Genomic DNA, 16,882 nt, shown 5'->3' with positions numbered 1-16,882 from the left:
AAACTTTTCCCAGAAATGTTTAAAATTCCTTTTAAGTATTTGTGTCTTTTATTTAAAAAAAACAAAACAAATTGCTCTGGAGACTGTCCTTGTTAATTGGCTGGTATGTTGCATAAAACCCATCCAGACCAATGAGTCAGCCATAAAAGTAACTGAAATCAGATGTGGTGTAAGATCTGAACTTTGGCGCTTGGAGGAGATTCCGCGCTTTAGAAACAGGAAATTCTGAATGACAACACAAAAAAGCTCAAAATGTGTTCAATCGGTCTGCAGGTCAAAGTTCAAGATAGCCCAGATTTCCCTGTGAGATAAATGGCAAAAGCATTTCAGGAAGCTTCCAGCTGTAAGTGGAGAGGAGGGAAAGGAATCTGTGTTGGATCACTGCTGTGCAAAATATCCAAAAATAAACATACATGCCCAAAGTAGAAGTAAAGATCTCAGGTCCTTTTTATATTTTAAAGTCATCAAATTCTTTAGGAGAAACAGGAAATGTAAATAAGTGATCACTGAAGATCATTTAATGCTCTGTGACATTTTATTATTGTAAAAACTGATTTGATCTACAATAGTCTTGTTTTCTTACAACACCATCAATATGTGAGGTGTTAGAGACAAATACTGTAGTAAATACTTCTAATGACTCGATTTTATTAGCATTCAGATGATAACAGACTGATAATTTGGTATAAACAGGGTGAATGCTTTTAATGAGTCAGGCCTTTACTGACTCGCCTGATCAAAATGTCATTTATCTTGAATCTACTTATTTTGAAATATGTTTGTGCCATACGTGTACACAATGTTTCTCTCTCTGTTGGTGAACCAAGAAAAACCTATTTTAAAAAATGGATAAAAAATAAGTTTTGAAACCCTCCCCCCCAAAAAAAACTGACAAAGCGCATTAAAGGATGGACCAGTTCTGGCAGCAAACACTACTGCAAATGGTTTCTTGAACATGAAAATGAGTTTCTGTTCTCCAACAACTGCGTACTTGTACATTAATGTCAACCCAAACGTCTGAGAAATGTTTCTGATACCTTATTTAATCCAAGCCACAAAGCGCTAAGGTTCCTTTGAAATGGAAAATAAAATCCAGTTCTAGTAAGATCTACCTAATAAAGTGACCGATGAGTGTGTATTTCCTTTTTAAAAGTAATTGCTCCCATGTTCATGTTCCTTGTTTTTGTTTGTTTTAATTGCGTATTTTCTCCAGTGTTTATTGCTCAAGTAACTTGCAAAAAGACCTCAAAGCTGTTAAAACGGGATTTAATTTAATTTAATTGCCCAGTATATTTTCAAATTGAACAGTATAGTTGATTTAAATTCATTTATTTATTAAGTTTCGCTTAATTATATCAGCGTTTAATAGATTTTATTATTAATATAATTCTAAATTCGCCTTATGGGATTAAAAATGTTTTTGTTACAATTTTATTCATCGAGTTTCGATCAGGAGTAAAAACTCCCGCCGTCAAAGAACTGGCCAATCGGCTGCGAGTGGGGGCGGAGCGTCAGCTGTCATAAACACGTGCTCTAGGAAGTAGGAAGTAAATACAGAGGAGTCCACAGAGCCACAGGTAGAAAGTGAGTACTCTCGACTTTATTGTTGAAAAACTTCCAATTACGTTTATAGTTTCGGAAAATAAATTCAGACGAATTAAGACACATTACTCCCTGTTATTAAAAGAAGTGGTTGTGTACGAAGTGCCACCAGTATTGTCTTGCAAGAGTAAGAATTGTAAGGTTGTTCGGTTGCTCCTCATTTATCCTGCTTTGGTAATAAAAAGGAATCCATTAGCCTCTACTTTCTCCTTAAGGAGTCGAAACACACGAAGGCAAACTTGACGTGTTTTAAAGGAGTATGTTGAATTTATTTCGCCACAGCAAAGCTGCCCTAAGAGCGCCTTTAGACAATGAATGAATAAAAATGCCTTTGAGCTTTTAAATTGAAAATGACAGCCTGCACTTTATTCCACTAAACCGGAGCCTCATTATGTTGACAACGACACACAGCTGTTAGCATTTGTCATTATAAAATTAGCCGTTACAACAACTTCAAGGTAAATATATTTATTGTATGTTGGGTTAAAATCTGGATTGAAGAAAGTGGCTTCTGATATTTAAAGGTAATTAATTTACTTTTATTCTACATATTTAGTGGTAAAAAAAGAAAGTTACCTTTAATTTCAGACACCATTAAGTCCGATATAAACACGTTTGCAAGTCCAAAAATGTAATTGTATTACCATCAACTGGTTTGCTTACCATTATTTAATGAGTAAATGCAAAGAAGGTATCAAATATGTGCAGTTGAAACTAGGCTACCAAATACTGAGGAAATTATGTTTAGCAAATAGAAATAATTTGGTTAATTGTAACTGACTTAAAACATGAGAATTTTGCTCTGATTTAACTTCAGACAGTGAAAAATAAAGGTGTTTGTCTTTTTAATTGGAGTATATAGACTTTTGGTTTCAAATGTATCATCTTAATATAGTGGGATTAATAGCATCATAACAAAACATTAAATACAGTAATTATTACTAAATGTGGGATGAGCTTTATCAACCGAATGAAGCATTTAGATTTCTGCAGATTGACATTTGAAATCCTAATTGGTGCTTCATCATTCTGTTAAACTTTTTTTTTTTTCAGAATTTTTGAGAAAAATGCAAAAAATAATTAAAGGGGACAACAATTATTCAAAGGTTTTTTGATGTAAAAGTTGGAACTTCTTGACCAAACTGCAAGTCTTTTGCTGTGGATGTTTTCTTGCTTCATATTTGATTCAATTAAGGCTGGATGATGCATTGGTTTTTATAAATTATTAAAACTTTTTTGTTTATGAGGACTTAATTTTTGGAAAATCTGGATTGTTTTCCCCCCTTGCCAATTAACTCCTTGGTTGATATCACCCACAACCACAAAACCACATTTAAAACAACTAAAAAAAATAAAAAAGTATCCTATTAAGATGAGGGAGTGAAACAGTCTGAACAGTCTAGTCAGTCTGGCAAATGATTTGGCCATGATTCAACCTGCAATGTGACGTGTCAGTGGATTTCTACAGAGCTGGAAGTCAGTCCACTGTGGGTGTGGTTACAGAGAAGCAAATAAAGAAGGGCAGGATATTGTAATCCACAGCAAACAGGATTTTCATGCTTGTTTACATCTTAATTTGGTGAAACAGTCTTAGAGGACGATTCCTGGATCAGTAAACGGATGAGTTCCAGGACACACATGCTGATGTTGGAGTTGTCAGTCAAATTTTCTGTTCGAAGTCTCCTTTTGCTGTTTGCCATGAACCACGACTAGAGGTGCAAATCTTTCAGTGTCTTTTGATTCAAATCAGATTTTTAGGGTCACAATTAACGATTCAGGAACAATTTTTGATTCATAAACCAATTTCTCTATTCAAATGGTCTGGATATTATTTTGAAATTATGGAAGAGACGACGTGAACAAATTTATTTAAAATATGGTTCCACACTGTATCAAATTCCATCAGTTTATATTTAAACAAAAATGTCTTTGTGCATAAAATTCTGTAACTTAAATTACCAGTATTAGGTTGGCTTGGCTTTTTTGTTTCTGCACCTCTACGGTGGACCCAGCAAACAAATGGAAGAAGGTGGTCAGAATAGATGAAACCAAAACTGAGCTTACTGGCCTCAAGCCATACCATGACTCTAAACCAGGGGTCTCAAACTCCAGTCCTCAAGGGCCGCAGTCCTGCAACTTTTAGATCGGCCTCTGCTGCACCACACCTGACTAGAATAATTAGGTCATTAGCAAAGCTGGGAGAACTGATCTACACAAGGAGGAAGTAATTAAGTCATTTCATTCCAGTGTTTTGTACCTGTGGCACATCTAAAAACTGTAGGACAGCGGCCCTTGAGGACTGGAGTTTGAGACCCCTGCTAAACATTCAAACAGATCTGTAATGGAATCATTTAGATTAAAGCATGTTCATTTATTAGAATGGCCCAGTCAAAGTTCAAATCTAAATCCAGTTAGATTTAAGAATCGCTGTTCAAAGATTTGAACATAACTAATCTCTGCTTTAGCTATTTTTGATTTTGTGAAACCAGTAGTCATTGTTCATTAGTGGCACTACAGTCAACCATCTGCCTATTTGCGGTTCAATATTCACTTCTTTTTTTTTTGCGCTGGTTTGGAAAATCTGTTCCCTGTTAGTGGATTCTTTCGCAGAACATATCTGATAATAATAAAAAAAAAAACTGCTTGGGAAGCTGAGATGCCTCAATGCAACACTACTTAACACGATACTGGCTCTCCTTTGCAAAACAGCCAATCCAGGCGTGCCATTCATTTGCTTGGCATTGATTGGATAGATTGGAAAGACTGTAGATGTTGTGCTAAGACGGTTTACACTGTGCATATCAATTAATATCAACACATATTTGGTGTTTGAACAATTAAAGTAGGCAGTTCTAAGTGTTTTTAGGTATTCGCAGATGTTAGCATTTCATAGACAATGGTGGATCCGTACCCTAACAAATACTAGGAGTCCACTCTATAGCTTCTGTATGTGCTGCACCTGCTTTACTATTGAGCTAAATAACTACCCTGTTGAGTTGTTTTTCAAAGAACAGACAAAAATGCCAGTCTGTAAATTTATAAGGACTTGCACCTGTAACTGTAGGAAAAAAAGTTCTAGAAAGCATTCGGTTGGGTGAACACAAATGCATAAAGAATTTGAGCATCACATATAATTTTCCTTCCATAATTGTGCACCACTTTGTGTTGATTGATCACTAAAATACCTTGACATTTGAAGCCTTATTGTGACAAAATGGCAAAGGTTTCAGTAGGTTAGCAAGATAATGTCTTTTAGCCTTAGAGGAGAACTTATCGGCACTGTAATCTTCTCAGCTGGTAAAGCAACTACAGAATAATGGTGGTTTGGTTAGAGACTGACTTTGTGTCCTGCTTTGCCAGGTGTGGCACCATGCTGGAAGGCTACAGCCCTGTGATCCAGGCCCTGCTGGGCACTCTGTTTACCTGGGGTCTGACCGCCGCGGGGGCCGCCCTCGTCTTCATCTTCTCCAGCCGACAGGTACACACTGACAGCTTCGCACGTTCTATTTTCGGTTGATAGAGTTTGAAAATGTTTAGGTTATTAGTCATGCATATATGCAAAGCTGGAGGTTGGAACAAGCTAGCTTATGGCTTAATGTAAAGACAGAATGCAAAGCAAATACAGTCTGTGACTCTACCCACAAAATCCTCCAGCTAGCAGCTTCAAAGCTCCCTGATTAGCATGTTAGACCTCAGCTATGCAAGCCAAATAATAGCTGAATCGTTTCTATGTGATCAGAGATCTCAACAACTCTTCAAACTTTTCTCCTGAATCTGCATGGCTTGCATGTTCCAGCCCAACTTTACATACACAGCCAGTTCATACAGCCAAATGGAGGTTTCTTATCCTTTCAGCTGTTGTTCTTTTTTAGTTTTCCTAAATTGGATTGCTTTAATAACTTTACTGTGCATTCCAAGCTCAATAACAAAGCAAAAGCAGGTTTTTTGAGGGGTCTTTTGATTAGAAAGCCTGAAATACATCATGTAGACACTTACCTGAACTTGAGTACATGCTCCTTTCTCATGTCCTTCTGTAAATTGACTGGATGATAAAAGACCTCGATCGGGCTGGCAGGTAATAACCCAGTGATCAAAAACCAGAGTTCCTTTAGGGAGTTGCCTCTGGAGAACCTCAAATACATTGATGGAGCCTGCCATCAATCAATCCTCTATGACAGAATGGTCAAACAGAATCTGAACACATGACAATGAAAATTTGATCAAACCAGCAAGTCTTCAATTTAAACCCTCTGATCAGTCAAGGGTCCTTCCCGTTTTCACCGTTTCTGCCACCGTTTAACGGTTAATAATTTGCTTTTCATGTGAAACGTGAAATGCTTGTTGATTCTTCAAATTACTTGTGTATAACAAAAGCGTGTCTCAGTTGTGCAGGAAGAAAAAAAGCATATGCAGTGCCTTGAAAAAGTATTATCCCTTGAACTTTTTTTTTCAATGGGATTTTATGTGATAATCAAACGCAAGATAGCATGAAACACAAAAAATAAGTGTAACAGCCATGTGTTCAGCTCCGTTTACTCATATCCCCCAGAGCATATTCATAAGTTAGAATGGCCTATCCAAAGTTCAGACTTAAATCCAATCTGACAAACTCTGGCAAGACTTGAACATTAATGTTTACAGATGCTCTACGTCTATTGTGAATGAGTTTAAGCTACTTCAAAAAAGTTTAAGAGGTAATTGTGGTTTTACATGGCATGGTGATGTCGTTACCATTAGTCTCAAAGTAATTTTTTTCCTTCTGGTTGGTGTTTTTTTTTTTTTGTGTGTGTGTGTGTTTTTTTCCATGTTTTTTAAAGTTTTGCTCGAATTAGAGATCTAGTGTTTTTATTTAGTTTTTAACAGTTAATGAGCCATTGAAAGAGCAACAGTCTTGCCATATCGCTTTCTGTGCTATGTAAAATTAATTAGAAACTCTTATAAAACTGTCTCATATTTTCAATTAAGATAACCTGCTGATTTCGTTTCCTGTCTTTGATTAAGTGTTTAATAATCTGTTATGGAACAGTTTGATTGATCCTGTCATTTAGGGAAAAAAATGAGCTAACACTTGAAACAACTGTCAGTGTGAGCGCTCACAAGTATGTGTCTTGCTAATGCATACACATGCACTCAAACTATTTATTCTTCCCTTCTGTTAAGATATTTGACACATTTTACAATTTTAAAACCAATCAGCAGATCATTTTTGTAAGCTGCTTTGCTGGTGAAGTTCTGGTGCAATCTAAGATGATCTGAAACCTCTGCATTGATGCTTGACGTGGTGCAAACTTGGAAACTCAATTTAGAAAGACCACAAGCCAGGATTTGACCCCAAGAGCTTCCTGCTGCAAGCCAACAGTGTTACCAACTAATTTGCTGCCCCTTATGTTTTTGAGATATTTGTATGTAGTTGTTGGGGGGTGGGGAGGGGGAGTAATATCAAATCTAAAAAAAAAAAGAACATCTTTGAATTCTCAATTGAAATATGTTTTGAAGTGGAGAGGGCTGGTAATAGATACCAGCTCTGAAACATTATAAAGAAAAGAAGCAAAATGCAATCCCATATGGTCAAGAGATTAAACCACGCAAATAAATACCAGCACAACTGAAGGTTGCAGTTTAAAAAAAAAAAAAAAAAAATCCCGATGAGCCAATTTTATATGGTTAATTAGTCGGGCTCTGTTAGCTAGCCTGCACTCTGCTGCTTAACACACACGCTGAAAAAAATGATTTTCTAATAATGTTATAAACCCAAACCTCAAGTATTTTTTCTACTCAATAAGCCTGAACAAAGCTATATGCAAAAGATATCTAACTTGAAATACTACTTTAAAAGAAAAAATTTTTATGACATTTTAAATTCAGTTGTCTGGACTCTCAAAAGTCAAACTCTGAAAAAGGAGCCATTTTCCAAAACAAATAGCTGGAAAGCGATTCTTCGAAAAGCTCCATGACCTTCACTCGTCCTGCTCTTACCTGTGAAAGGAAAAGACATGTATATACTTGGTCAATGTTTTCTGCTTTTAGGCTCTTCGGATCTCAAATTACACACTTTTTAAGCTACTGTCGCTAGCTTCTCTTTTGATTTGTTGACATTGTGTTGCCGCATCACGTGAGAAATCCCTCTGCTGACTGAGTGGTTTTGCTTCTAAAGTTGTTGCCTTTTCACAGTCTAACATTTGACTCTGTAGGCATCGAAGCAATTTTTGACAGGTTGTCTCCATTAAAAGGTTAACCGAACTGTTGCTTTTATGTTGTCAAGGTTTCAACACATCGATTTATCTGACTTGCACTCATTATTTTTTTCTTATCTGCCCTGTTCAGAAGCAGATCTTGGATGGAAGTTTGGGTTTTGCAGCCGGGGTGAGTTTATTGTCCTCTGAACTCTACAGTTCACACACCGACACATACACACACTGCAGATCCTAGTATGTTTCACCACAGCATGCCGAGTTCCCCCAAGACCTCATATAAACTCTGACACTTTCTGATGCCACATCTAATTTCATTAAATGTGAGGTAAGTATTCCCCTGAAGCAGGACTTAGTCTTATCATATGGAAGGTTTTATGCTGCAAATGGAAAAGATCATTAAATCCCCATCAGTCTTTTTCTTTCAATTACATTTTATTTCGATTTCTTGCAGGAAAAATCGGTTCATTGGCAAACGTAATTATCTTGCCAGTTAGAAAGCTAAGCTGGCACTGAATCCAAAAATAATGTGAAAGCTTGTTCAGACCTATGAATCTATGAAAGACTTCCTAGAGATTTTACCACCTATGATAAACCAGTCAATATATCAACATTTTTAAACTCAATTAATGCTAGCTGAAACAGACAAATGAAAAGCATTGGATACTGTATGCAGATTAGCTTGTTTTTACAACATCAATAAATCATGTTGGCAACAAATTACACGCTTCCAGAACATTGTTAGGTTTCAGACTTTTAAGTTCTGTGGTCTGCAATGTGCTTAGATAGAGGTGCTCTAGCTCCTAGGAGGTGCTAGAGCACCTGCCCTTTTACCTTTAGACTAAAAAGTATCTTTCTGAAATCTTTTTAAAAAAAAATGTTTTACGCTATATAGCTATTAATTTCTAAACAGTACTTATGCATAATGTTCAAGCTGTGCCTCTTTAAAAAAAAGATTTCAGAAGGACACTTGTTTGTGCTGAGGGAAAAAGGCAGGTTCTCACACTGGTAGCAGATGGTTACGTGTGCCGCACAAGGTGCCCTTTTTTCCACTTGCGCACCCGTTCCCCAAAATGTCTGTTTATGGTGAAATCTTTACAGGCGAAAATACATACTAGCACAATTTGATTGTTATCAAAAGGTAATTTTAGTTGATTTATCCTCGAGAACCTGTGTGCTCGCTTCAAGTTTAACGACCCCTCAAAGTAAATGTCAGTGTAATAAACCTTATAACAAATTTAATTGATGACACTTATTTTTTTCTTCTAGTAAAACTGAAAGTCTTTTCCTCTGTAAAATAAGTCATGTTTTAATTAAAGACTACGATAGGGAGGGGTGGAAATTAGCACCCGCCACTGGCCAAATGCGGGTAAAAGTATGAAGTGGCGTGTAAATTAAAGCAACGCACCTGCCACTGTGGCGGGTTGACAATTTGAACAGGAAAAAAAAGCTCTATTCAGTTTGTACTCTGTCCAGGGGAGGACTGACCATCTGGGATACAGATATACATACTGTATATGGGGAGGCCCTAGGCTGTCATAATCTAACAAAAATAGAACATGAAATATAATTTTTTTTTAATATATATAAATATTTTAAACCCCTCCAGGGGGTCTTTTGTGGGCTCTAGTGTCCCTTATACGACAGTAGGCTGACGGGAAATGGGGAAGGAGAGAGGGGAAGACATGCGGCAAATATCGTCGGGTCCGGGAGTCGAACCCGCAACGGCCGCGTCGAGGACTCAAGGGTCGCGCTATCCCCTACGCCACCACGGCGCGCCTCGAAATATCATTTTTATTGACCGCGACAGCCCATTGGTTGATTTTACTGACTGATATTGGGCTTATTCAATGAAATCCCTCAGTCCTCCTTTTCCCGCCCCTCCCTTCTAAGTTTATAAATGGCGTCATTTCAGCTAACCGGAGTCCGAGCAAAGTGAGCGGATAAGAGACCGGGCGGGTCACAAAAACTACGATAACGAATGCTAAAAAGTGCATAAACCCATTCAGAAAGAATTGTCAAACTGACCGATAAGTTTACCACCATTTTTTCACCATTTGATATTATTCTGGGTGTGTTCTGTCAGTATGATCACAAAAGTCTGAACTCCTAATTGCCCTGTTCTACTAGCGCCTAGCAGTGAACCACAACTTGACTTTGCATAATTTGGATGGTCTTCCATGACAGTTGAGTAACCGCTCTACTGGGTGAGGTTGTCAATGTAATCTGTTCGGTACACAAACACAACATTATGTGCTCTGTGCTTTGTGGTATTGTAATTAAAAACTCCAAATCCACTCCCCGTAGAGATTTTTTACAAACAGCGAGTTGGATTATTATAAGGGAGTCTTGTGGCATTGTAGATTGTCCTGCAATCGATGGGTCGCTGGTTTGAGCTTCCGCCTCATCCGTGTCTGTCATTGTGTCCTTGAGGAAGACATTTCACCCAACTTGCCTGCTGGTGATTATCAGAACAGCCGATAGCACAATATACAATCCAGTAGCTTGCCATCATCATCGGGTGAAAGTGTGCATGAGGATTTTATGTAAATAGTCTTTAAGTGTCCTGAAAAGTGCAATACAAGTCTGATATTTCATTCCATAACCATGTTGAGCTGCATTACAGGCAATAAATCGATAGCTAACAAAAAATATGTTTTTAATATGGGATAATTAATAGTGGTAACACATGTGGGAAGAATTTACGCTAACTCCTTTGGGCACCTAAAATATGGAATTTGTTACTGAAAGAGCTCTCTCTAATTCTGCAACAGCTTCATTCATCGGGTGGTAGATGCTGAACTAGAGGCTTCTGGCCTTAACTCTAAACACACAACAAAATGATTCATAAATTCATTTAAAGTTTTACTCCACCATAGGTCACGTTCTTAGGTCACCGCATCCCCTCATTTGACCTTGTACCAAAACAAAAGTTGAGTTTGTTTTTTTTTAATCTGTTATAGCAAATGTTTTTACATTCAGTTAGCAATTATTATGAACACATCTAGCCTGAAGCAAATGGATAAGGCAAAGTAATAAAAACAGGAAAAAGGACAAACACTCGGGAGGTCAGGAATGTGTTTACGAATGAAAATGTCTTACTGAAGAGTGAAAGATTTACATTAAACATAAACTCAGTGCTCTCTGTTCAATTCTGGAATCTCCTACCACATGCATATGTCCATGTTCATGCTGCCGTACTTGCATTGCCTTACTAAAGTATTCATACCCCAGATTATTTTCACATTCTATCACATGACATCCACAAATTTTGATCTATTTTTTTGGGTGTTATAAGTTAGAAAAATACAGAATAGTGCCAGACTGAGCAGGAGAAAATTAATGCATGGTTTAAAACGAAGCTTTAAAAATGGAGATCTGAAAAGTGTGGTGTGCATTAGCATTCAGCCTCACTGAGTCAAATCTTTGTTGAGTTATGTTTCTTTGCACTTTGAGATGAAAGTCTTTTTGAATGTCTCTGCCAGCATAGCACATCTACAAACTGCATTTTCCCCTCATTTCTCATTATTTTTGAAAAAAGCTTGAACATTTTTCACTCATTTTCAATTAGATTTACATTTGGACTTTGACTATTCCCTGTGATTTTTTTTTGTTGTTTTTTCCCTGTGGAATGTAACTTGATTTGGGTTTTTTTTTCACAACTATTATTATTCTATTAGTTGATTAATAATTGATTGATCATTAAGTGATTAATTGGGTTAAAATATTGGCTGATTTTGCTGTTTAACGACTTGAATCGTTTCATTCAGTAATAGAAATGCATTAAAATAAAGAAATAAAATGCAAAAGAAATGATTCAATTTCTTTTTAGAATAAAAAATTTGTTGTGCCTAAAACAACTTTTTGTTTTTGGCTTAATTTCTGCTCTGAGTGTTGGGTTCTTTTAAGAAATTGCCATTTTTTGAGTTTCTAGATGCCAGTTAAGGATTAATTGATTACTAAATTAGTTGACAATTATTTAATTAATCATGATTAATAGCGTTCTGAGTCCTTGAGCAGAAATTAGGAACACTATGAATATTAGCTACTGCGGTAGTGCTAACACTGCTGCAATAGCGGTAATCTTGGCAATACTTATGTAGCAATACGTTGTGCATATTCGTATGTTTTGAGCTACATTTGGTGTTTGAACAATTAAAACAAGCAGTTTCAAGCGTTTTTAGAGGGAGTCTCATGTATTTCTTGACAGTTGTGGTCCCTAACCCACGTGAATATCAGGGATCCTCTGTGTGGCTCATGTCAGTGAATGCATGGTGATCTGCATGATTCAGATCCTCCTCCAACTTGCATTCCCAGAGTCCATGACATGCGCGCACACACACGCACTCGCGCCGTCACTAACAGATTTGGATACAGATGGACACTCATGCTCACAGAACTAAGGAAAAAAAACAAAACAGCCTTTGTCACTACATAATATGGCGTCATGAAGTGTCAGTGCGCAGCGTCCCTCAGCTGTGATTGTTGAGGAAGAAGCCTAATGACCTATCATTAATTTGTGCGTACATCATTTCCTCTCCTCCTTTACTCAAATCTCCAGCTTTTCTTTTACCCCCTTTATATGGATGTTAAACTCCTGACGACCTCTTGTTAGACAGAGGTGATGAAGCCGGTGTCTCCAAGTGATGTTAATCACTTTTTCTTTCTTTTTTTCTCCATACCGAGAACACGGAGTACTGCCAAAATATTGTTTGGCATGCTGCAAACTGATGAGAAGCAGCAATCTGAGACCCTGAAGCTTGGATCCACTCACCACAGTTTTCTCTCTGGGGGGTCAAGTTTTTGAGAGTGGCCCGTTACTACCACTTCAAAAGGGGAGTTATGAGATTTGGCTCTAAATGAATGGCTTTCTGCTGTGTGCCATGCTCTAAATTTGCGTTTTATTGATGGTTTCGTCTTTTTCCGCCATCACAAGCAAGTTTTTAGATCTAACTTTTTTCTTGCGTCTCTCACGCTGGAGATGTGAGACACCCAGACAGGCAGGAGACAGTGAAGGACACCATTCAGCTGAACTGCTATGTAATCAAACTGCACTTTCTAGCAGCCTACCTTACAGTTGCAGTTTTATTTATTTATTTTCTCTAAGACATTAAAACTTGTTTTTATTGATTCCCCAAATGATTAAAAATGGCTTTAAACTTTATTTGAAAACCCGTATTTGTGTACAGTAAGCTAGTTCTGATTTGTGAAGTCTAAAAGTAAAAAATTAAACGATCTGTGTTGAAATAATTTTCATTTGTACAGCAAATTTCAAACAGAACCCAAAGCACATTAAACACTTGTTTATGAGAAATGCATGTGGGGTAGGGGGGGGAAAGGCAGGGCAATAGTCATGCATTAAATAACCATTTACGACTGTGCCGAATAAGAAGGTAAATTCAGCATTGTCTTTTTTTCATGATTTATTGCATAATATATATCCCTACTAATTAAATTCATTTCGGTTTAAATAACAGGACCAGGTCTGTACTCAGATTTGCGGAACATTATGAGAAGTACTTGAAAATATGGAAGAATCCTGTATTTAATAGTTTTAAAAATGGTTTATTGGAGAGTGGAGGTAGACGTCTGCCTTATCTTTGGAATCTACAGTCTATTAAATTTGAAGACTAACTCCAGATATATTTGTTCCAGGCGTACGCGCCACATCAGAATCACAAAAGCTGAAGCCGTAGGCAGCTGGAAGTGACAGTGAAATCTGCTGTGTGTTTTATTTGAACGGACCTCTGCTGTGTTGCTGCATGTCAAATCGCAGTGAACACAGCGTAGTTCAAACACTGACATTAATCTGACAAAACAGTGGTGTTCAACATATCCGCACATGTCAAGTGCCGTGATATTATAAAATCGATGGATTATATGAAGTGACCAGCAATAGGCGGCCAGTTCTGTATTTCTTTTTCCGAGAAGACACTGAATAAGGGGAAAAACATATAAATGACTGTTCTTTTCAGAGACAAGGGTCGGAGAAAGTTGGTGTATCTTGGTTTTCATCTCGAAGAGTTTGTTGCCTAGTCATAAATCATGAATTCTGCTCTTAAGATATAATCATTATGAGAGGCTTCTTCAGAACACCAGTGACATTAAAATCTCTAAAATGGCACTAAATTGCACTATATTTAATTATATTTTTGAATGTGCTGATATTCATCTATACTCCTACGGGACCGTAGCAAACATTTAATTTCAGACAATACAGTTTCGAAGGTCTTTAAACATACCTGATTGAATTTCTCTTTATGATGAATGGAAATTCTTAGGATTTTTTTCACCACAACGATAAATAATGATGAATATTATTTCTTACTTACAAACTATGTGTACTGTTTCAGCCATTTTTGCTTGCTTTAAGTGCTTAAATTTAAACTCTGATGACCTTACAGTAGTCTGAATAGATTATAGATAATTGTTTTAACTTGTGTGTCATCAATAAAAGTATGAAACATCCTTATGGACTGTTGGAATTGGTCTGTACAAAATGTTCTGAGGAATAATTTTGAAGTGAAAAAGTTCAGTCTGAAGGAGTGAAATGGCAACTTGTTTTTTTTTTTTTTTCATTTGCAGATATGTCATCCATTTGCATTATGTCATAAACTCATAATGCTTTTCTGCTAGATGGTTTAGCTAGCAATTCTTAAGGCAGTTTCCTTGAAGAATTGCATTTGAGGCACATTTTTCAATCTGTCTGAAGAACTTGGCCAACAACCAGCAGTTTTGTACCTTCATTTAGAGGAAATTACATCTGTAAAACATGTTCTTTCAGTCTGATGCTGGATAAAGGAAACTCTGATTGCAAATAGCTTTTGAAGGAGTTGATGGAACAAATTCTGTTTAGGCTTTACTGTGGATGATTACTCAGTATACGTTCATGGGGAATAGAAAGTTCACCCTCTGTGATGTTTAATACTATGTTGATGGATCTGTAGTGGCAGTCATTTAAAGTTTCCCATTATTGAATGACTTTATCTACCTCTCCTGTATTTTTGGGGAGTTATTGCAGAAAGTTCTTTAGTTCATAGAGGTTTGTAGATAGTTTTTGTTTTATTGTAGCATTCCTGATGAGCTTGGAATCATTGTTCTGTTTCATATGAACTATAGCTATTGAACAAATGGCCTCGCGTTTACTCTAGAGTACTCTGGTATACAGAGGCGTTCTCGTTTGACTTGATGAATGCAAGACCTTGTCCAGTAGCTGCTAAACAATTCAAAATCATTAATGTCCTGCCATCTTTTCTTTTTTTTTTGAAAGAAAAACTTTTGTGCTTTTGTAACCTTTCTAAACAATTTGTAGGTGTTCAGCAATGAACATTAAAATTGAATATGCTAATGTCTCAGTATTGCCGTGCCTTACCTTGTGGTGAATTAGTTGGGATGATCACTTTTTAGACGATTGAATGCCGTCTTAAATTATTTTGTATCATAATTCTAGTAGTGTGGCAGGTTATAGCTGGGTTACTGAACTTGGAGGATGACTTTGGGGATATTAAAAGACCATCAAATATTTTGAGAGTACCTAACTAAGCTCAAACAACTGGGGTGTAAAATGTTGAGTGCCATTGTTATTATTATTAATAGTAACAATCTTCCAATTGGCATGATTGGCTCAGAAACCCAAAAGACAGATCTTTTCCTGGTCCCTCAATTTATCATACCTAAACACTATAAAAGCCTAATTTGTCCTAGTAACAACAACCATCTCCTGTGTGAAAATGGAGGACTTGCAAAGGAAAGGAAGCTGTATTTTCTATGACGTATCCAGAAATGTTTATGCTTCAAGACAAAGCCAACCTTTCAACAAATAACAGGAAGATTGAATATTACTGCTAAGTTCATCTATTTCTTTTCCCCTTTGAGTCTGCCTTTTGTTTAAAAATGCTTAAACTGTTGAACCTTTTAGAAATATTTTCCGGGAAGTTTGAAATTCTAAAATCTGTTAAAAAAATGAACTTGTATGGTTTTTGTTTGATCTAATATAGAAAAGCTATTGGAAAAACTCCAAATATACTAAAGTCAGACATAAATGATTGATGCATCTACAATGTAAGCTGGTTTTCCTATCTGTTTAATATTTCAGTTAGACTGCGGTTGAATAATGTTTTATTTCCGCAATGCTACATAAACACATTGTTATCCTGTAAAGATTTTTCTATTACTGTGTATTTTAATGCTAAATTTTAAAAAAATCATGCCAATAATGTCTTTTGTTTTCTAGTTTAAGGTTATGGAAAGATGTCATTGCTCAAACCGCATCCATTTGCCGTGCTTCAGAAAGAAGTGTTTCAACTTAACACCAAGTGTTTGATCACAGAGAAGAGTATTGAAGTGCTGAATGTGAGATTGAGCTCTCAGAGCAAACTAGAACACTTGCAGCACCACTCCAGATCCTGATACACAAATCCTTCCTCAAGGTGTTGCTTTTGTTTTTCGGAGGTTTGATTTGCCAGTCCCGTATTCACACAAGTGCATCTCTCTTTTTCAACGCATTCGTGCTGTTTACTCCACAATTTGACCTCCATCCTTCCTGCTTACATCATTTTCTGTTTCATTGCAAACAGACAGCTCTTTGGCTGCTTGCTTTTTACTCGCTGTCTTTCTGGGAATTATTTCAGCCATTGGGGTGCTTGTTGGCTTTGCGGCCCACGTAGCTGCTGGACTGTTGGAATATTTCATTTATAAACCTTTTAAATTTGCAGATGGTCTCTTACAACGCCTGTGAGAAACATGGTGGTTTCCCCTGCAGCTATTGACCCCTGCCAGGCCCACTACCAAGAAGAAACACTACGGGGTAAACGACAAAAAAAACAAAACATAGCCATATACTTAAGCTACTTAAACACTGCTACTGTAGTCTAATTGGTATATACTAAAAAAAAACATTAAAGCTTTTCTGAACTTTTTCCATCTTCAGTTTGCTTCTAAAAGAGTGTGAAACCACCAAAAAGACCCGTTCACCCTAAGACCCGTTCACCTGTTCCAGTTTGGTCCTTGGAACATCAAATAAAAGCTGGCTGGACGACTTTAAGGACCTGCTACGCACATAAAGTTCAGATTAATAAAAAGCAAAGCCC

General features: G+C 36.9%; 1 protein-coding gene across 2 annotated transcripts in view; it reads left to right on the top strand.

The window, feature by feature from the left end:
• The first annotated feature begins 1,526 nt into the window (after positions 1–1,526).
• Positions 1,527–16,882, top strand: part of slc39a11 (solute carrier family 39, member 11) — a 147,650-nt gene continuing 132,294 nt past the window's right edge. For both annotated transcript variants that reach the window (XM_028029887.1, XM_028029886.1), the window contains exons 1-3: positions 1,527–1,584; positions 4,963–5,080; positions 7,927–7,965. In XM_028029887.1, coding sequence (XP_027885688.1) covers positions 4,973–5,080; positions 7,927–7,965 — 147 coding nt within the window. In that variant the 5' untranslated portion in view covers positions 1,527–1,584; positions 4,963–4,972. The remainder of the gene's footprint in view (positions 1,585–4,962; positions 5,081–7,926; positions 7,966–16,882) is intronic.

The sequence above is a fragment of the Xiphophorus couchianus genome, chromosome 10, assembly GCF_001444195.1.
Source record: "Xiphophorus couchianus chromosome 10, X_couchianus-1.0, whole genome shotgun sequence".
NCBI classification, from domain to species: Eukaryota; Metazoa; Chordata; class Actinopteri; order Cyprinodontiformes; family Poeciliidae; genus Xiphophorus; species Xiphophorus couchianus.
Note: the sequence above shows the minus strand (reverse complement) of the source record. Positions and strands in the feature narration are given on the sequence as shown.